This window comes from Diadema antillarum, unplaced genomic scaffold (genome assembly GCF_040938485.1).
Source record: "Diadema antillarum isolate AM-2024a unplaced genomic scaffold, OU_Dant_1.0 seq00000539_RagTag, whole genome shotgun sequence".
NCBI lineage: Eukaryota > Metazoa > Echinodermata > Echinoidea > Diadematoida > Diadematidae > Diadema > Diadema antillarum.
The window spans coordinates 984,189-1,010,750 of record NW_027271487.1 but is presented as its reverse complement, the minus strand read 5'-3'; the positions used below and the strand labels follow the sequence as shown (position 1 = coordinate 1,010,750).

The 26,562-nt window shown below is 38.8% G+C and overlaps 1 protein-coding gene across 2 annotated transcripts in view; it reads left to right on the top strand.

The window, feature by feature from the left end:
• Positions 1-26,562, top strand: part of LOC139734685 (E3 ubiquitin-protein ligase MARCHF6-like) — a 231,794-nt gene that overhangs the window by 19,235 nt on the left and 185,997 nt on the right. For both annotated transcript variants that reach the window (XM_071645478.1, XM_071645477.1), the window contains exons 2-3: positions 1,348-1,447; positions 2,758-2,831. In XM_071645478.1, coding sequence (XP_071501579.1) covers positions 1,348-1,447; positions 2,758-2,831 — 174 coding nt within the window. The remainder of the gene's footprint in view (positions 1-1,347; positions 1,448-2,757; positions 2,832-26,562) is intronic.

Sequence of the window (26,562 nt, the reverse complement as noted above, 5' to 3'; positions counted from 1 at the left end):
CTATACTCCAAGCATGAAATCATGTGAACAAATATCAAACATTTGATCAAACATGCAACATTAGACTTCTCAAAGAAGAAATGAGTTTCATGTACCCTAAATAGACCTTTATTATTGGAAAATTGAGCAAAGAAAATGGGATTCCAACGGGATTCGAACCCGAGACCTTCGGATTGCTAGTCCGGTGCTCTACCGACTGAGCTATAGAAAGCCCTAGTTCAGTATTTGTCCCAGAAACCCTCAGATGGTCAGAAGCTATAGCAGTGCGCTATGTGTGTGAACGTAACACCTTTAACGCTTACAAGTTACATACTCAAAAAGCTGCATCACTTTGGTGATCCCTCGCGTTTATCCCCAAGTTGAATTATCCTTCGGGTTTATGCCAGGTTTAAGTGCGTGCGTGTGTGTCACACACATAGCGCACTGCTATAGCTTCTGACCATCCGAGCATTGAGAATTTAAGGATTCTGGGACGAACACTGAACTAGGGCTTTCTATAGCTCAGTCGGTAGAGCACCGGGCTAGCAATCCGGAGGTCTCGGGTTCGAATCCCATTGGAATCCCATTTTCTTTGCTCAATTTTCCAATGATAAATTATATTCATTTCTGGTCAGTTTTCCCCTCTTTACGTTTGTTGCTAAATAGACCTTCACGCATGATAAAAGTAAGAGTTTTTACAGAGATTTAGTAAACTGACATAACGACAACTAAAACTTATTGGGCTGAGTTAATACACCGCGCAGAAAATGAATGTGCGTCTCCGGCAATCGCGAACCACGACAAAAATGTCTGAATTATATCAGTTTTATGTCATTATACTCCAAAAATTCAAAATGCTCAAAATGGTTTGAAACGTATGCAAAATTATTCTTAGCTTCAAAGGAGCGTTTTAATATTTTAGTACATGCGTACATGCACATACACGTCAGGGCACCTGTTTTTTTAACAATAATACATGTAAAATATTACATTAAATATGTACCTTCTAAGTTTCATTGCAAAATAACCTTTAGAAAAGGAGATAAAGACAATATGTGATTTTAGAAAATGATGTCATACTGACATCAGGGTTAAGTGATCATATGGAAAAAGAATATTATAGCAATGTAAGCTCATGAGACATAAGTGATAAAAGTTTCAAGAGCTAAGAGCTTGAACTTTTAGGGATAATTGATACACAAGATTTGTACAGAAAGAAAAATAAAAACAACGAAAGAATTCATACAGAAACAGAAGGTGATCCATAAGTTTTCATGGATAATGTAATTAAAAAGTGCTTTGAGATGATTGGGTATGGTATAGTTTGTCATGGTTGACACTTGCTTTTGCTTTTGCTTCTATTATTAGGGGATGTGTGCAGGGTTTGTCGATCTGAGGGCAGCCATGATCGACCACTCTTCCATCCTTGCATCTGCACAGGTAGCATCCGCTATATCCATCAGGACTGGTGAGTGAAATCCAAAGCCACAGTGTCTTTGATTCATGTCCTTCCCTAGCTTGTTCACAGTATGCATAAGGTTCATTTGTATAACTCTTGAAATGGAATGCTAATCATTCATTAGTGGATAACTGAACCAGAGTCTGCTAAGTCTTATGAGGTTATTGTCCCCGCCGAACGAGTTCGAGCAGGGGACTATGAAACGGGCTCCGTACGTGTGTGTGTCTGTGTGTCCGTCCGTCTGTCTGTCTGTCTGTCCGTCCGTCCGTCTGTGCATCCGTGTGTGATCAAAATGTTCAAAATGCTACTCCTTCGCCATTTCTAAACCGATTTTGATTCTGTTTGCTTTATATGATAGCACTACCTGGGAGCTTTGAAACTTCTACACAGAATTTCAGTTGTGACCTTTGACCTTGACCTTTGACCTATTTTGTACATTTTGCTATCAAATGCTACTCCTTCGCCATTTCTAACCCGATTTCGATTCCATTTGCTTTATGTGATGGCACTAGGTGAGGGCTTCAAAACTTCTACACAGAATTTTGACTTTTGACTTCTTTGACCTTTGACCTTGATTTTTTACCTATATTGTACATTGCCTACAAAATGCTACTCCTTCGCCATTTCTAACCCGATTTCGATTCCGTTTGCTTTATGTGATGGCACTAGGTTAGGGCTTCAAAACTTCTATGCAGAATTTTGATCTTTTACTTCTTTGACCTTTGACCTTGATTTTTGACCTGTATTGTACATTTTGCTATCAAATGCTACTCCTTCGCCATTTCTAACCCGATTTCGATTCCATTTGCTTTATGTGATGGCACTAGGTGAGGGCTTCAAAACTTCTACACAGAATTTTGACCTTTGACTTCTTTGACCTTTGACCTTGATTTTTTACCTATATTGTACATTGGCTACAAAATGCTACTCCTTCGCTATTTCTAACCCGATTTCGATTCCGTTTGCTTTATGTGATGGCACTAGGTGAGGGTTTCAAAACTTCTACATAGAATTTTGACCTTTGACTTCTTTGACCTTTGACCTTGATCTTTTTACCTATATTGTACATTTTGCTACTAAATGCTACTTCCGGCGGGGACATATATTACGCACCGCGTAATTTCTACTTTTCCTTGTTTATGCTTTAAGAAGGTTTACTTTGCTTTGTGATATCCCCGTAGAATATTTGTCAAGCTGTGTGTATATATGCATTCATATTGACCCATCTTGTCCTTATTGGTCCTTTCGGCGATGACATTCATCTCAAATGTTAATCATGTGTTTCATTCTTTAAAACTCTTCTTATCATATTAATACAGCTTGGTGCAATGGCTGAAACACAGCAAGAAGGAATACTGTGAGCTGTGCATGCACAAATTCACATTTGCTCCAAGTAAGTAACTTTACCTTTTGTTGTGTGGTACTCAGGCCACCCAGAATCATTGCTCTAATCATCCCTGTAAAAATACTCCATCACATTGATAATTTAGTTTTTAGCTCACCTGAGCCAAAGGCTAAAGTGAGCTATTGCAATCGCTCTTCGTCCGTCGTCCATTGTCCGTCGTGCGTCATGCGTAAACTTTTTACATTTTCATCTTCTTCTTGAGAACCCCATGACCGATTTTCACCAAACTTGGCAAGTAGCATCCCTAGGGGGATAGGATCTCAATTTGTTCAAATGGGCACCATGCCCCACCTGGGGGGGGGGGGCCCCCACAGGGGCCCAAACCCCCCAAAATTAAGGAATCTTAAAAAATCTTCTTCTCTAGAACCAGAAGTGATAGAGCTAAGTTAATGCTATGAATTGTTACATTGATGACTGTAGTTTCAAGTTTGTTCATGGCAGAATCAGGAATGCCCCCCTTGGGACCCAGGGGAAGGGGGTGGGGAGGGGTCCTAATGGAGCCCAAATTGTACATTTTTATCTTTTTCTTGAAAATGCCGTTTTAAATTTTCACCAAACTTGGCAGGTGGCATCCCTAGGGGGATAGAATCTCATTCCCATCATATGGGCACCATGCCCCACCTGGGTGGCCCCAGGGGGCCTAAATTGGGGCCTAAGTTGTAAATTTTCATCTTATTCTTGAAAACCCCATGATAAATTTCCACCAAACTTGGCAGGTAGCACCCCCCACATTAAGGAATATTTACAATACTTCTCTAGAACCAGACTTGAAAAAGCAAAGTTACTTTGAGTTTGTACATAGATGACTGTAGGTGCAAGGTTGTTCATTGCAGTGCCCCCCCCCCCCCCCCCCCACAGTTGTGGGGGGGGGGGGGAGGGGGATCCAAACGCACCTCCAAAAGTAAGGAATGTTCAATAATATTGTTCTCTAGAATCAAAAGTGATAGGGCTTTAAGTTGTTGTTGTTTTTTTTTTCAAAACTGCATAGTCCAACATTCTATAAAGTACAGTGTACCTTGCAGGTACAATGTATCTTTACCAGTGTGATGGAATGCAAATGGACACCATGCCCCCAGCTCTCAAATCTACCCCACCACAAGTTTCCAGTGTTCTCAGGTAAGAGTCTGCCAGAATGCATGGAAGGTGAACTTGCAATACTCAGGTGAGCGCCAGACCCCGGATCTCTTGTTACATGAAGAGCTTTATTGCACCAAGTTTACACCTTGATTTAAGGATAGCTATCCAGTCAGTGGGGAGAGCAATTGAGGAGGACAACCTTTTCCACTCAAGGCTACCATAATTCTCCTAGTTTAAAGTCCAAAATACATTGCAGTGCATTCCTCTGATGGTCCAAGCTTCTTTTCTGTTTTGACCATTATACAGGGTTGTGTATTGGGGACTGGATTGTTGACTTATTCTAATCTTAATGGGCCCGATGCATAAAAGCTAGCTATTGCTTGTGCTAGCCTTTTGCGTGAATCAGTATGCATTAAGAATTTGTATGCATAAAAACAAGCAATTGCTCGCAAACAAAAGCTTTTGCTTGCTGCCCGCAAGCAATTGCTCAGAGATCAAGCATTTGCTTAAAAGAAACCTACGCATAAAAACAGACATTTTGCTTGTTCTTGCTAGCATTGCTTACAATTTTCCAAGCTCTGTTAAATGAGCTTGAGCTTTTGCTTAACTGGGACGTTTCAGAACCGAAAGACCAAACTTGTGCAGGAATGGTATGAATCTACAAGAAATTCATCTTAAGATGTGTAAGAAGCCTTTTCGTTTCAACAACAAGAATGTCCAGTGGTTAGCACGCAAAATGTGATGAGAAACAGGTAGGATGTCTGACATCTGTGGAGAGCAAGGAGACCTCTCTCCACGTGCGACCTTGCAGGTCCGGGCTACTATAATCAGGGATGCCAGTTTTCCGGCAATAGCCGGAATTCCGGCTTTTTCATATTTTGGTGTCCAATTTCCGGCTTCGTGATACCAGTATTATTTCCGTCTGTGTGGGAAAGCCGGAAAACACGAGAAAGAAACAAAGAAAGAAAGAAAGAAAAACGAAAAAATATGATCATCTAAACTTACGGGACATTCACTTTCACGATTTCCGTAGTATGTTTCGCATATACTTGGGCATGAGAATATCACAAAACGACTGTCATGCAAAACTAGCGCGATGTTGCTGCTGCTAGCTGGCGGACATGCAACATGTGCGATGATAGCGATCGAACAGTGTGTGGTGTTTCTATGCGATGTACTACATCATAATGTGCGGTCGCGGTGCATGAATCATACTGCGCTCTCGCTATAGCTAGCTACAGCGCTGAGACGGTGTGGTGAGGCGATTGAGTCAGCTGAATGAAGCAAAACTACGGAGATACAAATTTTACGGCACTAGGACTTCTTTATTTTTGCTACAAATTCCTTTTTTTTTCTAGAATACGACCACATTATTGTCTGGAAAGCGTTATACCAGCACGTGCGATCGCGATCGAACAACGTGTGGTGTTTCTAGGCGATGTACTGTGCGGTGCATGAATCATGCTGCGCTCTCGCTATAGCTACAGCGCTGAGAGAGTATGGTGAGTCGATCGAGTCAGCTGAACGACGCAAAACTACGGAGTTTACGGCACTAGGACTTCTTTATTTTTGCTACAAATTCATTTCTCTGGATTAGATTTGAGGGAAGAAGAGCCCTCAGAAATGCTCAGATTGCACCAGAGAGCATCTAAGAACCCCAGAGCTTCCAGGGCCCTTGAGCGGGCCCTGGACCCCGGCCGAAGGGACTTCGCGCTTTGCGCTCATGATGTGCGCTTCGCGCACATCCATTTCGTTTACAAAAAAAATTTCCGGCCCAAGAGCAATTTGCCACTGGCATCCCTGCTATAAGCAGTGATGGGAATCAGCCAGTAGGCCTACATGTGTGTGTATGGATGTATGTGAGCATCTGTGTGTATGTGCATTATGAGTGTCATTCAGAGGTCTTTTGCTACTATGTCAGGAAATGTTTCCGTACACACACACGCCCTTTCAAATACTGTAAAACACAATATATTTGCGGCATGAAAATTTCGCGTGTTGGAGCCGACGGCCTTTCTCGCAGCATGAAATTTTTGTGACTTACCACTTGCATCCAATGCATATTGTGTAGGCAAGAACTTTCGCGTGCATTTTAATTTCGCGAATGTTGCCACTCTCGAAATTCATGAAATTAAAATGCACGCGAACATTCTTCATTTGACAGTACATGCTGTCACACTCGTCGTTGTACCTGTGTTTGCTCAGGCATGACGTGAAAACGCAAGCAATTGCTTTAATGTGCAGGACAAGCAAAAGGTATTTAAGCACCAGCAAATGGTTATGCATATATGGATTTAAGCAATTGCTTGAGCTAGACCTTTTACTAGAAGACCTTGTGCTTGTGCTTGAAGCAATTGCTTACAAGCAATTGCTAGTTTTATGCATTCGGCCCAATAAGAATGGGCAATAGGGTTAATCATATAAGATATATTGATAGTGGCAGAAAGGGGTAGAATGTGGTTATGAGAAAGTGATCGTATCTAGGGAAGGAGACAGACTCTGATTGGAGAGCGAGGAAGTTAAATGTCAGGTCTTCTGTGAAAAATAAGGGGTCGGATGCATAAAAACTAGCAATTGCTTGTCTTGCTGTTTGCTTGAATCCATATGTATAAAAACAAGCTGAAGCAAGTGCATGTGAGCAAAAGCTTTTGCTAGCAAGCACGTACTGCCTGCAGGCAATTGCTTAGAGACTCAGCACATGCTTAAAAATGTATGCATAAAACGGACCTTTTGCTTGTTCTTGCTAGCAATTTTTATGAGTTTCCAAGCTCTGTAAAACAAGCTTGAGCTTTTGCTTATTAAAACTGGGACATTTGCTTTTAAGTATCATTTTCATGTTCATAATCGTAAGACCAAACATGTGCAGGAGTGGTACAAATCTACAAGAAATTCGTCTTAAGTTGTGAAAGAAGCCTTTTTGTTTCAACATCAAGAATGCCCAATGGTTAGCATGCAAAATGTGATGAGAAACAGGTAGGATGTCTGACATCTGTGGAGAGCAAGGAGACCTCTCTCCATGTGTGACCTTGCAGATCCGGGCTACTATAAGCAGTGATGGGAATCAGCCAGTAGACCTACATCTGTATGTATGGATGTGTGTGAGCGTCTGTGTGTGTGTGCATTATGAGTGTCATTCATAGCTTTTCTGCTAGGTCAGGAAATGTTTCCGCACACACACGCCCTTTCAAATACATGCGGTCACACCCGCCTTTGTTCTTGTGTTCGCAAAGGCATGACGTTCCTTTTGTTAAAAATGCAAACAATTCTGGCTATGGCCAATACCCAAAAAAGTACCTGGATGTGGCGTTTTTGTCAAGATTTAGTGCACTTGTGGTGCAGGGCATATTTTGCACAGCGCTGGTGTGTACGTCATGTACGTACCTAGCACCGTGCCGGCCACAGATACAGTATCTACCAAAATAAAATTTGCGTCAATGTTAGCTGTAACGCAAGTGGCGATCGGCACTGCGAAATTTTTTTTTTTGCGTTAAGATCAACAATCGCTGTGCGTGACTCTGCGTTAGATAGAAACGTTAGCTGCGTTACTTTGGCCTCTGAGTTAATTTTTGCGTTAGCGGAGATGGCAAGCGATCTCGTAGATTGCGAGACTTCAGCGGCAGATTTAATGGGTTTTTACAGAGGGTTTCTTACCGGTGGAAGATACACTACATTACCAATAAGATTTGACACTCCGTTCGATATTTGACCGAAAGATCAGTCTGTATCTGGTCGTCGGGATAGGCTGTGTTCCACGGAGACTGCTTCTGGCTTCATGGATCCCCTCCGAAGAAGAGCCGATAAAGTAAAAAAATTATAAAAGACTCCTCCAGACAGACATATTTTTCTGTCTAGTTTGATACAAAACTTATTCATCACGCAACACCAATCGAAACACGGTATGATCATCACTAAAGCAGCGAAAGCAGCTAGCTGCTCACTCGATCGCGTGGTACCGTTCTCGAAGTTGATGGGCCCAACCCCTGCTAGTTGGTGCACAACTCACCTGCGAGTGTCAATGTAGATCACATGCACAAGGCGCAAGACAACACGCTACACTCATTTCAATTATAAGTTCCTAATCCGCGAGTTATTACTATTGCCGCCATAGGGACTTTCGTCCCAAGTTCATTCAGTAAATATACACTACTGAGATACAATGTAAAAAAAAAGGAATTGATTATCCGTTACGCGGCCTTTTTATTTTTTTTTCAGTGCAATGGTGGGGACTGATACATAATTTATTATACCATACAAAGCAAAAAATTGCGAAGCCTGTTGGGATTGCCGATGGCTTTGGAATCTCCGATTGTCTTTACGGAGGGAATTGTGTTAATATCCTGTGAAGTATTGTTTGTTAGCCAAATGTATATTAGTTTTCAATCATTTCTGGCAATAGATTTATGCGCTGCGTATGAAATCTTTTAATATTTTTCATAGATTTGTATTTAGAATGACTGTATTTCAAAACAGGCCTACAATTTACGTGTATTGGTTTACCTTTTTACCAGGGAGATGGAACGTCTCTTCCACCTCCTTGCTTTTTAACGAGATAAATACGTAACTGCGATAGAACGGTTGCCACTATAGGTAAGATGTGTAGGTCCTACTATGGATGCAGCAGGGCGTCTGAGGTGTTACGCTCTCACACCTCTGCAGCCTGCTGGGTGAATGGACCACCAGCTTCCAAGTATAGAATAGTACATTATATGCACTACATTGCACTATACAGTATGCGAAACATGTGCTCGCACTTTTTAGCGCCACATGTTTCTTGGAATTCTGGCTTGGTGGTTACGAACTGCATGTTCGATCTGGGAAGTTGGGGGACGCAGTGGTTCATAACACTCGGCGACTATGAAGAAATCATCTTGTGGCATTTGCTAATGCAGTGCAGCAAAAAAAAAAAAAGACAACAAATTTCACCAAGTAAGGGAACGTAAGAAGCATAACATTGTGATCATGCCATGCTTAGAGCCGGGGTTTTGAGGTAATTCAGTAGATGGTTGATACTGGCAGCTAACATACTAAGCTCCGTCACCAGACATTTTCTGAAAACGTGTAGTGTGCATGGCGCAGGGCAGGTGCTGTGTACGTGTAAACCATCAACATGTGACCGCAGCTTTGTTGTTGATTTATTTACGTCTTATCGCTAAGCGACAAAAAGCGATTATTGTCTTGACACACAATCCCTGTTTTGTAGATAGGCCTCATGTGATTCGAATTTCCCATTAAATGATGATTACATAAATATTTTTTCAGGGTTAAATTAGCATCTACAAGGTGCAGATAACTGTTCACTCTTTTAATTTTGGGCCAAAAGAACGAAGAATCACGGCATTTACAACAATGAATGCAAAGGATTCTTTATGTGAGACTATTCTCTAGAGTGATGAGTTGCCAATCCGAATATGATACACAGTACACACACACACACACACACACACACAATGACTATTCTTTGATGAATGTGCGTGACTACTTTCTTTGCTGAAAAAACTCCTTTCCTCCCAAATCAGTCTAGCACTTCATCACTGTGAATAATAATTGTCAAGTTATATAGTAATATAATTTTTCTTTTATTAAAATTTAGTCAAAATAAGTTGACTCACAAATGAACATTTTTATCTCAAAAAGACGCGTCTTTAGCACATGGTCAAAGTTCAGTTTGTAGGAGTATACGTATACGGATCTACTTTTTTTTTTCATTTGTCATTCAAAGGGAAGAGAAGATGACCGACCGGTGAAAGTCGAAATCAAAAGAACAAAACGCAAACAAGGAAACACCTGCTTCTAGGCAGCACACCAACATGGCATTGATAATAATTCGATATCACCAATCAAATTCCGTTCTTTGCCAAACATTTTACCAACCAACAGTTTTCTTTTGTTCTACTGAAATTTCGGTGTAACGGAAGAAATTAACAATAAAGATATAGAGCCGATAATGCTGGGACCCGATTTTTAATTTTTTATTTTTTTACTACATCGAAACAAGGTTTTCGTGTTATAACAGTGGAGTGCACCGAATTTTAACCAACACTCCCAGTTGTCACAAGACACTCAAGTTAAAGGTTGTACGCAAAAAAAAAAAAAAAAACACACTAATCAAACACACTTCCGTGCTCTTTGGATACTTAAGGCCTATATAATCGTCTCATATATTATCGACTTTACAATCAGTCTTATAGTGATTACGGGTACATGTTTAAGAGAATCGAGATGAGCGACCATCTCTACGAAATGGCCATCACATCAGAACGGCAAACCAGGGAGGTATCATGGGACAGGTGTTACGACCAAAATCACTCTGAGAATGATCGCACAAAAGAAACAATCAACTAATGTTCAGGTGGTTTATTAACAGTGATATTGTGGGTACAGACTCATAATCAGTTTTCACATCAGTACAATAATGATCAATAAAAACAATTATAACTCAGTAATGGAATCACTTACACACATTACAGCCAAATCCTAAATCACAAGGTCCATGTAATCCCCTGGAAATGTCCAAATACGATGTTTGATGCACGATGAGGTGATCCCCGATGCACCGATGAATGATTCCTCCGACGTAAATCCAGAGGCACAGGGTACAATTATCCATGTTGTATATATCCAGGGTAAAGATCCAGGGTATATGTCCACAGCAAAACGTGCAGAATCCAACGTTATGACGACCATGTCCAGAATGAATGACCATGAATGATGTTTCACCAATAATGTCCAGCTAGGAATCCAGCCCGTCACAGCTTTGCTGTAACAATGTCCATTGACATAAAAATGGAGTCTATCTCCAATGAAGGCAAATTAATTCTCTGCAGGCAAAATGTCTCCCAGGCTTATCTCCACAAACATAACAGGTCAGCAGGTAACACAGGACTGACTATAACAAGTCACTTCAGAGCCAGAAGTGACGTTGGAAAAAGGAACAAAAAAAAAGAGGACATTAGTAACGACAGCGATGTGGAAGAAGTCAATATCGGCCTACCCGCTACACCCATCGGGGCCACCGCTGCACCCCTGGCTACCGGGATGGAACCAACTGGCCCCGACGATGTGCTCACCACTGCAACGCTTGCTGAATATTTTAAAGAGGCATCTCGTAATTTCAAAAAGATGATCAAGAATGCAGTGGACTCGCTTCTCGAAAGCATCAGGAAAGTAGAGCGAGCCATCGAATTTGAAGGTCTGCGGGTGGACGACCTGGAAAAGAAAAATGTTGCCCTGCAAAAGAAACTGGAGAAAATGGAGTCAGAGATGGAAAAAATGAAAGGAGAAGTCGCCAAACACAACGCCGAAGCAAACAAGGCAGAGAGATTTTCACGTCGTAACAACTTCAGGTTCGTCGGGATAGAGGAGGCTGCCAAAGATGAGCGCGAAGACTGCGTCGACATCGTCGAGAACATCATCAAGCAGTACTTCGACATGGATGTTAAGGTGGAGCGAGCCCACCGAGACGGAAAGAGAGGGGAGAAGCCAAGGCACATTCTTGTGAAAGTCCTGTCCTACAGAGAGAAGGTTGACATCATGAAAAATGCGCGAAGAAAGCTTAGCAAGGAGAAATTTTACATCACGGACGACCTCACCAAAGCTGACCTAGAAGAGGAAAGGAAATGGTCAAAACAAGTCCAGCATCTCTACGTCCAGGGAACAAAACTTCGCTTCTTCGCTGGAAAATGGCGTAATTCTGGTGGCCTTCCGCATGAATTCTGATTTGTTCTATTGCACCTTTAAGGACGCCATTTTGATCACCGCTCTTGTTTATATCAACCACATTCCTTCTACGTTACCCGTCCATTCATAATGGGAGCTGTCCGTTACATAACGCGTCGTCACTATGTTCATTGACAATGATAGCGTTCAAGTGTACAGAACTCCCAATGCATCGTCCATCAGATTCGTAAGTGACAGACTGACATAAACTGAATTGCTGTTCTAGCCTTTTATCACATCTGGCTTCTTCTTTTTCCTATTCTCTCTCTCTCTCTCTCTTTCTTTCTCTCTCTCTCTTCCTTTTGTAAACATGAATTCATTTACTGCTGATCGGAGAGGATCGTTGGTCTCTCAAACTTGTTTCATGATTATAATTAATGTATACGTAGTTTGTAAGTTTCCTCATGATGCTCGTCCTTCCTCTTTCCTCTCCTTCCACTATGTCACTTGCCTTGCCAATCGCTCAGCTGTACGTATATTATGCCATGCCATGTTACAATTGCTGTTTGAAAGCATATACCAATATATTTGTGAATGAATTTTGAAGAAGAAAATGATGTGAATCTAGTTGATTGTAAATATTATTTGCCCAAAGAATTTAATACCCGTATAGATATTTTACACTGTCAAACTGAATCAGATTTAAGCTTTCTACATTTCAATGCTCGCAGTCTACCCAAAAATTATGACAGTGTACATACTTTGTTATCGTCCTTTAACTTCGATTTCTCATTCATTGGTAAAGTGAAACAGGGTTCGAAATTGGCGATGGTCCGCTGGCCATTGGCCACCCAAAATCATGTCGGACTAGCTAAAAATCATAAAATTCTGAAGTAACTAGTCCGTCTGGCTAGCCAAAATATTGCTTCAGTGTCAAAATTGATTCTAAGTAGTCGGCCTGGCTAGTTAAAAAAAAAAGTTAAGTGCGACCCCTGTGAAACCTGGTTGACTGAAAAATCACCACCAATATATGATATTGGTGGTTACTCCATGATCCGCTCTGATAGAACAGACCGTCGAGGAGGAGGCGTCGCACTCTTTGTTGCAAATACGTTCTCGTTTAGAGTAAGGCATGACTTTCTTTTTCCAACTGTAAACGTTGAACTTTTATCGGTAGAAGTTGAAATTCCAACTGGAAAGAATATCATTGTTATGGTTATATACCGGCCACCAAACACAAGCATTGACTTATTTCTAAGTGATTTTGAAATTATATTGTCTAAGATTACTAATAGTAATAAGATAGTTTGTGTAATGGGTGATTTTAATATTGATTTATTATCTGAAAGTAATAATGCACAAAGGTCTTGCAGTATAATCAATTCCAATTATTTTCACTATGTTATTGATAAGCCAACAAGAATTGATTCTCAATCATTATCATTGATTGATAATATACTTATAAACACAAACAAAGTCACTCCGGTATTATTTACAGCGAGATCTCAGATCATCTCCCCATTTTCCTTATTCAGTCTGAAAAGCAAAGATCCCTCAACAAAACACGAAGGATGAAATCTCGGAGGTTCACCCCAGAAAATATCAACCAATTTAACGAAGCTTTATTATCTGAAAACTGGGATGACATCCTTGCCTATGATGACATTGATGAAGCATACAATCTATTTTGAACTAAATTTTATTTTCATTTTGATAGAAATATTCCACTGCAAAATAAAAAGAATACAGGTAAAAAATCGAGACACCCATGGATTACACGAGGAATCTTACAATCAATAACAAAGAGAAATGAATTGTATAAGTTACAATTATATGAACACTCTGATGAAAATATACGTACAAACAGTATAGAAATAAACTTACCATGATAATACGAACGTCACGTAAATTAGATTATATGAATCAATTTAAGAATGCACAAGGGAAACTGTCTTCCACTTGGAAAATTGTGAAGCAAATATTGGGGAAGAGTAGTCAGACAAATAATTCACAAATATTGCATATCAATGATGTTCGAGTAAATTCTTCACAAAGTGCAGCTGATGCCTTCAATACTTTTTTGCTGAAGTTGGTTCTAACCAGGTCAAAAATATTGATAGCCACGGAACAAACTTTAATAGTTATCTTTATAATCCATGTAATTATTCAATATTTTTTAAACCTACTGATAAAAAAGAAATTATAGATATAACACTGTCTTTGAAATCATCACATTCTGCTGGTCATGACGAAATTAGCACTGTTTTGTTGAAGCACGTCATTGATTCGATTATTACGCCCCTCTCTCATATCTTCAATCTCTGCTTATTATCCGGAATATTCCCCACCCCGCTCAAGATTGCAAAAGTTATTCCTGTGTACAAAAAAGATGATTCTTCATGTATTAGTAATTACCAACCCATCTCTTTGTTACCTAGTATTTCTAAAATATTGGAAAGAATTATATACAATAGATTAGAAAATTTCCTGACCAAACACAATATTCTGCATCCTGATCAATATGGATTCAGGAAATCACATTCAACTGACTTGGCGCTAGCTCAATTATATGATAGAGTATCAAATGCTTTAGCTGACCAAAAGCATGTTTTAGGTGTTTTCATGGACTTGAGCAAACCATTTGATACTCTTGACCGTTCCATTTTATTGTCAAAGTTACATTACTATGGTATAAGGGGAACTGCTCTCAAGCTGTTCGCAAGTTATTTATACGATAGAAAGCAATATACATGTTTTGATTCCTGTAATTCTGAAACAGTGTTGATTGAACGTGGCGTACCGCAGGGGTCAATATTAGGGCCATTGTTATTTTTATTGTATATTAATGATTTACCAAATGCTTCGAATATATTACAATATATAATTTTTGCTGATGATACAAATGTATTTCTCTCTAACTCAGATTTTCGGTGTCTTATTAGATCATTAAATGTTGAATTATCCAAATTGTCTCAGTGGTTTAAAAGTAATGCTCTATCTTTGAATTTACATAAAACGAATTATATTCATTTCAAACATCCGAGGAAAAATATTGATAGTGATTTTGAATGTCATTTGAAAATAGATGGTATTTTTCTTGAGAAGAAATCATCTACTAAGTTCCTTGGGATTATAATTAATGAAAATCTGAGTTGGAAAGACCATGTGAAATATATTACATCTCCCATTGCTCGAAATGTTGGAATATTATGCAAACTGAAACATTATTTGCCTCTGGATATCTTAATCATGCTTTATAACACACTGGTTTTACCGTACATTTCTTATTGTAACATCATATGGGCAAATTCGATGTATGCCAATGATACCATATTGAAATTGCAAAAGAAAGCTATTCGTATATGTGCAAATGCTGGTTATTTTGATCACACAGATCCTCTTTTTTTCTCTCTTAAGACTTTAAAGGTAAAAGATATTCATATTTTGCAAAACGCGCTCTTCATGTTCCGTTTCAATACTAATTCATTACCGCGTTCATTTGAAAATATGTTCCATTTAAATGCAGAAGTTCATTTGTATGCAACAAGGCAAGCAACAGACGTGCACTTATGTAACCCCAAAACACTCTTAGCCCATAAATCCGTAAGACACACTGGCCCAGATATTTGGAATAAATTACCCCCTGAATTACGTAACATCAAGTCCATATATTCATTCAAAAAAGCAGTTAAGAACATGTTGATCACACAGTACCAGCACGATCAGTGATGTTCTTTGCAGAAACCCTACCCTATTCATTCTTTATCCCTGGCTTTTATAGTTTGTTCTTGAGACTCTGCACATACGGGATGCACCTGCCTGTGCCCATTCCGCACTCCTCCCATGGTCTTTGTCTCTGATATCTATCATTGTTGTTATGTCGGGCAAGTTACCCTCTTCTATACGCCCTGGTAGGACGCTGAACTGTATATACTTCGTAGTTGTTTTTATTGCTCTTGTATTCTTAATTCAATGTAACTTTTATTTGACAATAGCAACACTGTATCATGTCTATGTGTGCGTGAAATGTGAATACATCACTGTAATCTATAATCATATGTACACCTGTACGTATTTACTGTGAGTTTGATCTGGCAAGCCTGGTATCGGAAGGTTTCTATCACCCTCTTTTTCCTGCTCTTTCTGTCTCTCCTATTATCCCCCTAACCCGCGAGCATCATGTTGGACCCCCTTCTTTTATTGCATTAACGTATTGTATTATCAGTTGCCAAAGGGTCAAGCTTATAGCTTATTATTGGCGACCGTTCTGTATGGTAATTCGTAACACATGTATTGTAATGTTGTCTTAAATGCATTTGTAATCAAAATTGTTGAAATTGTTGAAACTAGCTATAATGAGTTTTATATTTGTATATCATTATGTTTGATTATGTTGAAAAAAAAAATGTAAATGTTGCCATACGGAGAATGAATAAAATCAAATCAAATCAAATCAAAATCAAGTCTCAGAGCAGAGGTGTTAGGTACTCTGCCTACCTCAGAATTTCTGTGGCTTATATACTATCCATTCACCCCTTTCTTGAACATTCTGTAATTTTCTCCCACCTGGAGCTACATACTTGTATGTGCTAGCAAGTCCAAGACTGTTCCAGAAATCCTGGATGATACTTGTTTGTGCTAGCAAGTCCAAGACTGTTCCAGAAATCCTTGATGACTCACTGCCTAACTATGTGCATAACATCCTGCCAAAATAACTACCAATCACATTGGGCTATAGGGACAGTGCCTCACTCAGCCGAATATGAATATGCACTTCCTAGAACATTCTAGACTTGGTGAGAAATCATTCTAGATTGAGTGAGCTGTAATCTATTTCCTGTTACATGCATGTACTGTAGCTACATTGTATACCACCTAGAAAATTCTCCACTGATCTGGTCAGCCTGTATGTACTACAGTAGACCTCGCTTAAGTCGACAACTCGCTTAAGTCGACACGATAAAAAAGTCCCGATTTTTGCCTTTGTTATTCCTTTAAAATTTCTTCGTCTCAGTCGACATTTATAAGTCGACAACTCGCGTAAGTCGACCTGATTTTTGAGTGCCAACTGAGCTAAAATACATGTTAATTCCCTCGTCTAAGTCGACATAATTTTTTCACTCAAAATATTATCGCCATTCTCTGAAAAAGAATTGTTTTCCCGCTCCGATTCGCAGCATTTCTACTCGGTAATTCGCTAGTGTACGGCGCGGTAGCGTTCGCGCCATGCGTCCATTGTCTTGTAGCCAGAGTAGAAAGGGCATACACTCATTTACTAGTACATTGGAGAATTACATGTACCCAAAGTAATTCACTCTCCCCCTCTTCTTCTCGGTATTCTCAAAACGCACAAATTTTGTAAACCTATAGGTCCTAGTAGAGAATCATTATCAGAACATAAAAAAGGTGCTTCCGTTTATCCGAATATTCTTACGTTGATTATTCCGAAGCGGTATTAGAAACCTGGGCCCATTTTTAGAAAATTAATCAAAATGCAACTACATGTAATTAAATGCAACTAAAAATCAAATGCAGGTGTATCAAATCACGTGCAACATTGCACATAAACGCAAGTGCGTTGCTGAAAAGGCTTGTGTTTTGATAATCATTAATATGAAACTAGAAAATAGTTACGAACCTGAAACTCAGTTGCGTTTAAACACAACTCTAAAAATCAAATGAAGTCCATCAAATCACGCACAACGCTGTACGCTTGACAAGCTTGTGCTTGTGCAGGTGCTTGAAGCAGTTGCTTGCAAGCAATTGCTACTTTTATGCATCCGGCCCAAGGTCTCTATCTTTCTCAAGAAGAAGTAGGAAGCAAGAAGACCTTGCAAATAAGAACTCCATGTATACCCTCCCATTATTTTTTTTTCTTCTTTCATGTCGTCTACTTTCTGTTCACTTGCTCAAGTCAGGAAAAACAGCTGTAAAGACGTGAGTGAATGCTCAAGAATGTATACATTAATCACATATCAGGAAGGTGTGATTATTAGGACTAGCTCAGCACAAATTATGATAATCTTGGGATTGACTACATCAATAACTGACTTACTACATTATAATTAAACCCATGGTACTTCATGCTGATAGCTAGAAAGGCAGTTTTGCCTTCAAGCCTTATCCTTAGAACAGAGAAATCTTGCCTGAATTAGGTGATCCGAGTATCCTCTCGGATCACTTTCTGTATCTGTACGGATTCTTTGTTTTTCTTTTTCTTCTTTCTCCTCAAAAGTTGTGCAGAGGTTAGCTCAGAAAGTCCTCTGCCTATCAATTTCAAACTCATACCATATATGTATCATGTCCCAAAGACGACAAATCTAATGTATCATAGTGATCAGTCAACCGTGACGTCACTATGACGTCATTATATGAAAACACATTCTCAATCATATCTCATTAATGGAATGGAATTTTTCAATGAAATTTACGTCACATATATTTCAAGTTATGCGCATTCTACTCATGTTCTCAAAATTCATATTTTCTCTCAAAACGTGCGCATACGCGCGCGTTGAAATATTTGTATCCTCAAATTGAGCTCAATTTTTTTTTTGCACACGTTTCAGACCATTTAGAGCATTTTTTGAAAAATTGAAAAAATCGGACGGACGCGTACGCGCGCGCATATATACGCACACACAGCTCATATGCAATAGAAATTTCTCATTTTTTCACACTTATCGGATGCCTGAAATATCAAGGAATATTTCTACCAAGTTTCAAGTCAATCCGACTCAATATGACGTCATACGGGCCCGTCAAAGTTGAAATTCCGCGCGCGCGTCAATGGCGACATACAGTGCAACTATGCCAAAAAACCGCCAATTTTCAATCCGATTTTACTCGTCAGGATGGATGGTGACCCCCAATTTTCTTTACATATTCTGAAAGCTGATGAGTTGTACATGTCATTTCATGGGTTGGCGATGCTGGAAAAATGATTAAAAGATATCAAATTTCTTAAGAAAATAAAAAGAGTAAATCTTCAAAATGACGTACTCAAATTTCAAGTTCACTCAAGCGTATCTCACTTATCCTTTGCCGATTTTCACCCAGATTTCAATATGTTGTAGCTTATTAAATGTTATTTCATTAATGTGTAACAACATTTTGATTGGATGACGGCATCACCTCGTAAAAATTGATTCAATGTAAGCTTGTCAAATTTGACCAGTTTACGTGTTATCTCTATGGGAGTGCAGTTTTTCTGGAAATGAAAATTGATGTGACTGTCCTTTTCGAGCACTAGCTCACTAGTGCTTCGGAGAATTTCTCCCAGATTTCGATATGTTGTAGCTGAGACTTTGGGCTATTGTAAGTGTGCCCTTTATTTTTTCATACGTTGTCGGGATCACATCCAAAAACTTGGTTGAAATTAAAGCTTATCTTCGATGTATTTTCATATTCCTTTCTTTTTGCAATTTTCTTTGCAATAACTCAAGAAAAACATACCCTATCACCACCATATTTTGCACATGTTTAGGTCATGTCACATACATTTCATAAAATAACAACTACTTTATCAGACGCCATCTTGGGTATGTAAATTAGGGTCAAAGGTCATAAATGTATCATCCTGTATCTTGGTGAATACATGTCCTTTCTTTCCCATATTTTGTACACGTAAAGACCATTTTACAAGGATCATTTCACAAAATAATCACTTTTTGCTCAGATGCCATCTTGTCTGTGGAAAGTGGGGTCAAAGGTCAAATATAATTCATTCTGTATCTTCGTTAGTGTACACGGAATTGTGTACCATAGATGGCAGGTCTGACTCCCTTTTCTAAATGAGAATCCAAACATCACACGGCCAATGTCCACTAAACACAGATGAAACCGGTATGGTCATGCCTGTTGGGATCAGGAGACTCAAACAATTGATTTCCGAACGGATTGGATCACCTAATTTGTCAGTGTTGACAAATTCCGATTCTAGTTCAATTTGCCCTTTGGCTACAAGGAGGTTTTGCCCTCAAACCACTTTTTGAACAGACCTTACCCAGACAACATTTGGACAACATCCGGAGAATAAAATTCCTTGCCTGGGGCAATAAAACCACAGAAGAGAGGGAGGGGTACCGTTTTAACAGACACACACCGAAAACCTTCTCCGGGTAGATTTCCATGAAGGGGGTGTGTCCACTCATGCGACTACCCCAGCCCACCAGCCAGCGATGTCTATTGTTCTGTATTGTGCATATCTAGGTAGGCAATCATGTTAGTGAACAAAAAAGGGTTGAGCTCACTGATCTCAATTTCAAAGAAATCAGTTATTACAGTCCATGCACATGATGGATACACGGTGTGTCAGTCATTCTCTGTCTACATTGGTGTGCATGCATGTTGAGTGTTTCAAAGGAATGTACGGTAGGAACATTCAAATAGTTAAGCGTTGTCAGGGTAATGTCGGGTAATTACCCTAGCTGGCTAGGGCAGAATTTGGCAAAATTTACAGCAATAACGTCTGAGCAACATTTTGCTGGGATCGTTTTAACAGGCAGGGTTAAAAAAATTACCTAGACACTACCCAGACATTGTCGTGGTAACTGTAGTTTGAAAGGCTCTGTTAAAACGGGGCTTTATATAGTTGAAACTTTAAACTTGAACTTGACGTCACTAAGGACAGAGAAATCTTGAATTCAATTTGCACTTCAACTGCAAATGTTGAATCTGTACATTTTATGAAATACACGAATTAATGGATAGAAGGTTAAGGGTCAAAGATCAAGGTCAACTCCTCAAAATTTCACTTTTTCCCTCGAATTGTATTCATGCAATGCCTGCAGGATTTTTCATGAAACTTAATATATGCATGTTAATTACCCAATAGACATTCTCTGGGAAGTTGCTTGCCAGAAGGTCAAAGGTCAAGGCTCAAGTGAAAGTGCTAAATTTCACTTCTTCCTCCATATCTCAAAAGTGACTCAAGGTATAATCATGAAACTTAGTACATATCCACATGTTCTATACCTGCATGACAGTGATTCTTGGAATTTTAGGGTCATAGGGTCAAAGGTCAGGGGTCTAAGGCCAGGCTAAATAAAATGCAACAATTTTACTTTTTAATACTGAAATTACACTTTTTCTCCATACCTTCAAAAATTACTCAATGCATAAACTTATAAAAGGGTCAAAAGTCAAGTAAAAATCCTCAAATCCCCAAATATATGTACCTGTACACTCAGACAATAGCAAACCTAGTTCAAGGAAAGTGAACATTCAACACATTTGTGACATCCTGTCATTTTAATATTTTGCCAGTTATGTGAAACTGACATCACACATAACATTGTCAAGACATACTATAGACCTATTAGGAGAACCATGTACAGTTGAACCTCTCATATCCGGACATGTCGGGACCGGGGCTCATCCGGATAAGGGATTTGGCCGGATACGGGAGACTCAATGCTTTATACATGTACATATACATACACATGTACTGATGTAGCCCATTGTAGTACCACATGTAGTTATGTGTATACTGCAACCTTTTCATTGTTACACTCAGTAACAGACCCCAAATAGAGGTTCGTGTCTGCAAGAATGAAATCATTTTCTTTTATTAGTAGGCCAGCCAAGACGATTTTTATTTCTTTGGAAGGCAAAATTTGTTAATGCTTAGTTTTCCAGCTGAAAGTCTTGCAAAAATACTCAAGTTTAGCGTACGGCCGGATGTCAAGCGCGTTTTTGCCGAAAAATGCCTTTTTTAACACAAAATTTGAAAGAATGTCAAAAATCACGATTTTTATTTTTTTACCGAAATAAGTAATGATTGATAAGTACCTTTCAAACTAGTTATGTGTTATCTTCAATTTCAAGTTTAGAACCTGACTAATATACATTTGAATGTAGAATATTACACGCACATATATGGCGCAATGAAACATAAAAACGGGATTTACTCAAAATTGTACTTTGTAAAATCTACCAATATTTCAAAGTTTTTTTAAACTACCTAAATCAATCTATTCAAAAGTTTTTATTTTTTCGAAATATAATATATGTTCTGATATCTTATGCAGCAAAGAAATTATAAGATAAGGCGAAATATAACTCATTTTATGTTATCCTAAATGGGACGATGTATTTTTACCGGACGCGCATTTTGAATGAAAAATCGAATGTACAGCGTAGGCCCATATATATTGCACATGGTATAGTGCGTGTAGGTATCTATCTTACATACACTTTGTAATTGGCGAAGTCAATGGACAGGTTGGATAGCTGACTGCAAAAACCCTTTGTGGCACCTTGATATGACTGAAATGTGCTTCTTTGCCCCCCCCCCCCCAAAAAAAAAAAAAAAGAAGAAAAGATAATAAAATCAGTAGTGTTGTTACCATGGCAACTGATCATTATTAGGTCACTCCCTGAAAATGTCAAATATTCATGATTGTAAAACGTACGAAAGTGTTGAAACATTTTGTGTGTGTGTGAAAGTGTATCAATCTAACTATTCTATGTTTAACAATGAAACCTAAGAGTTTATATAAATTGTTTACTATGTTCGGAAATGGTTGTCATGGAAATCGTGATAACAAATCACGTGTTACTGGGAAAGATTACGATACCAAATCTCCCATCCTGCATACTCACCCCTTCCCCCAAGAATGCTTTGGAATTCATAATGCATAGTTTGCATTCTCAGGCCCTGAAACGCAGCCCTGCAAGGGATAGGCACGAAATCACTTTTACTTCTGTAATGTTCTAAGGCGAGGTGTTTGCATTTTATTTTGATCTATCCTCCCGCAGAAGACTTGTATTAAATGTTTCTTTTATGATGGTTGATTGTTTTACATGAACGTTGTTTGGAATCCACACTTAGTCGGCGACATAAGAATGTTGTATCCTGGATTTGTGTGAAAAAAAGTAAGGCAAATATCACCCTCAAAAAAGAAAACAAGAAGTAAAAAGGAAGTAGAAGTGAAATGCGTACAATGCAATAACAGCCTCATTTCCCCTTCCCATCATTAAGTCGGTTATATCATCGAGTCTATTTTATATTGCAGATTATATTTATCCTTGGACAAGTTCTATGTCCTTGGAGCAGACATGTAACAAATTGTTTGTTTGCAATTCGATTTTGTTTTCTATATTATCACAACTTTGTGAAAAAAAAAATCACTTCAGTTATCACCAACACTCTAAATTCCCAGTCAACCAACAAAACGTACTACACAATGTGCACACGCCCGCAACCACCGTCTCAAACAGCGTTCACGAACTATATCAACACACAATGAAATACAGTAAACAGTAAACGAGGCAATTTCTCTTTTTTAAAACAATGATTTGCCATTAGCGTACATTTACTAGAATAGCAGCACTTGACATCTATGTTGCTGGTTACCAAAATGCTGATAAAAATACCATACACAGGAAGAACATGCTTGAATCCTGCAAAAAATATACAGTGTATAACTATTTCTCTTCAACAGTATTTCGTTTTGAAAGGTAAAGAACCTCAGTCTCGATTTGTGGACATCTAAAAACAAACAAAAACATCCATCTGAAAAGCATTAAAAAAGAATGAGTCCTCAGTGAAAATGTCTTTCATGAACAAATCTCTGCGACATACATCCAAAGAGTTTGAAAATCAACAATACAAATTGTGCTGACTACATTAACTGCATTGATAACCTCAATTTTTTTGATGTGACATATACTACAGTGTATAATGTGTCCACCATCACAAACGTTACACCAGGTAGAAAAACACTATTTTCTCTATAAGCAATTATTTCAATATCTCTATCTTTTTCACAATTTGTGGTTACATATTCTAGCTAATTATGACTGTACGCTGTTGCATTGAACTTTCGTCAATGTACAACTACCGTAAAGTTCCGTGTATAAGACGCACCCGTGTACAAGACGCACCCCTACTTTCGGACCTAAAATTTAAAAAAAAAAATTTTCCACGCAAATATTGCGTGTCTCATACATATTAGTTCAGCTCAAAATTTCCCTAGAATGCAGCATGTCTTTGCTCTATTTTTCATTTCCTTTTGTACTTTCTTTTAGCGGTATTCATCGGACATCGGCAAAATATGGAAAACGCAAAATGCGAAACTTGTCTCAGTACTCACTTGCTATTGTTTCGCCTTTCAATCGTGGTACATGTGTCATGCATATCGTACTCATGAGTGTACAGTACGATCTTTGCTGTCATACATAGCAGAGGGTGCGTGTCTCGCATATTGACGCATGTCAGACTGGAAGGTTCATTACGAAAAATAAGAAAAACATCAACAAGTGTAGCAGAGGGATCATACGGCGAGATGTACGGTGCGCACGGTAATTACACTCACTGTTGTTTCGCCCGGAGGGATTGCCAGTAACATGTGTGTCTCTTGTACCATGCTTGTATGCACAGTGCTAGCCTTTTGCAAAAGGCAGCTCGCTATAATTTCAGCACACGCACACAGAGAGCAATCGACTTGCACACACAGCGCGCAAAGGGCAAGCGCGCTACGATCTGATCGCTGTGTGCACGCGAGTCCATTGCAAAAGCCTCTCTGCTCTGCAGCTGCTACCTTTGCCAAAGGTTTGCTAGCTAGCTAGCTAGCTACAGTGGTGTAGCTATGCTACAGTACAGTATCCTAGCTGGCATCGTGAAATGAAGAGCAAACGCATGCTTCACACATCGTTCATATTTACGGTGACATAGTGTCGATCCTACTCAGTATTTTACAGCTTTTGTCTATGGCCATATTGATACTAGTACATTGATAATTTTTACGGTATCGGTAATTTAGTAATGATACCTGTACATCGCGTATTCCAGCTACTAGGTTGGCTGTTGGTAGCTTCAATAGACTGACATCGGTAGCATACGGCAGTGCTGTTACAGCTGTTGTCTATGGCCAGATTAATACATCGTTACTGCACAAGGCCGATCGTAAGTTTATCTCGTATTTGCAGCTTTTGTGTGTGTCCAGATTGAAAGATCGCCCATTTATCCGTAAGTTTTGGTGATTGCTTACCTTCCAAACGTCGATGGGCATACATGGCCCCAAGTTGGCCTTATAAAATTGGGTGTACATGACAGATTTTTTTCCGTGATTCGACTGTACCCGTGTATACGACGCACCCCCGATTTTCAATGTTTTCCGACGAAAAAATAGTGCGTCTTATACACGGAACTTTACGGTAAATTAGAATGGTGACTGCCAAATTTTTAAAAATCTACTTTTAGTCTGATATTATTTTCGTGTTCTGCAGACCAGTGTGATAAGATATCTGTACTGAATACTCGTCTCTCCTTGAAGAAAAAAAAAATCACCTCTCCAAAATGCATGGGTAATGTTTCCCTCTAATACTTTCCCTTATTCCAAGTACCAGAATACATTGCTGGGGCCCTGAATAGCTAACATATATTACAGTATTACCAACATCATGACAATTATGGCACATGTGAAAGAAACCTGGCAAAACATACATCTTGACCAGTACATTTTCTTTTCACTTATACTTCTTGTACTTGGTGTTTGGATTGGAACCTTTTACTTACGTTCGATCCTTTAAGCTACATACTATTCTTTTATATCTTAAACTAGAAAAAAAAAATGCTCTATGCTATTTCCCTTCAGATTCACCAACTGTTCCTCTGTGAAGTTTTCTATTTCTAAGCACTTCAACGTGCAGTTTTCTTTTTTTTTTCTGACTAACATGTCACATATTTTCCTCCATCTGATGAAGAAAGGCAAAGTTCACTTCCTTTTTGTTGGCCCCCCATAAAAACAAAAACAAAAGACATTCCAATCTGACAGGATTAAAATGTTGGCGTTTGGGCTTCAAAGAAAATAACAGGATCAATTTCCATGAACTACTAGTATGCGGCTTGTAACTCTGAGTCTCAAAGGCATGGTATAGTTATGGTTGAGATGGAGATTCTGACTTTAACTTTTTGCAAGCAAATAAAAAAACAACTTATGAAATATGAAAGAGCATCAAATTCTTAGAGTAATTTGAGGTTTGTTTGATTAAAGTTCTTGGCTTTGAAACGGCCAAGAAATTTTTTAAAAAGTGACACAGAATGATAATGATTAGAAGTGGGTGCCACCTTTTATTAGGACCTCTTTGTTTTTGTACATCTCAGCCTTTTCAAAACCAATTTTTAACAAATAAATTTGGAATTCCTCTTGGTATTATTTACTCTTTAATATTTCATAACAGGGTTCTCATTATTTTACAAAATCTCCATCTCAGCCCCCATCTCAACCAAAAGTAGACCATCCCTCATCCCTGTAATGCTGCCAATAAAATTGGAGGTAGATCTATATCAAATCATATTGTAAATGCTGTTTGCCAAGTAGTGTTGTGCACATTTTGATATAAGGCCTTGTTTTACTTCATCACTAAGGAAAAAAAAAAGAACAAAAAAGATTAGAAAAGAAGCATTTAATCTGGATTAGTAGAAATTTCTAATATGTACACATGTCTTTTATATATTCAACTTCTGTAATAGTCCTGAAAGCACATTGTGATTACATTTGAGAAGTTTAGATGGATGCATTCCACATGTAAGTTCAGGTTCTAATGACATCCTTCATACGGAATCTGGATGCCGACCGGATAGCCTGGCAGGGTTGTTTCTGGAGAGAGAGAGAGAGAGAAAGAATGGTGTATCTGTCTTTAATTGATGAGGAAAGTGACATGGGCATTTTAATCTTTGGTGAAGACACAGTGACATATACGCTAATAAAGACATACGGTTACTTGATTTCCTCTACATGTAGTGTTTCCCTAAAACTGTTAAGTATATTATTTTATACAGTAGATCCTAATTGTAGCAATTCAACCGTGAGTACACAATGAAATATAAAATGTAAGAAACTTTCGTGATCGAAATATCCAATTCTTCCCATTAAGCTTTTTTTCCATTCAGAAGAATTTCAAGGTAGTGCTTGCCTGATACTGGAACTGGATACATTCAACACTTTCGTGCATACATGTATAATAACCCTGTGACCTT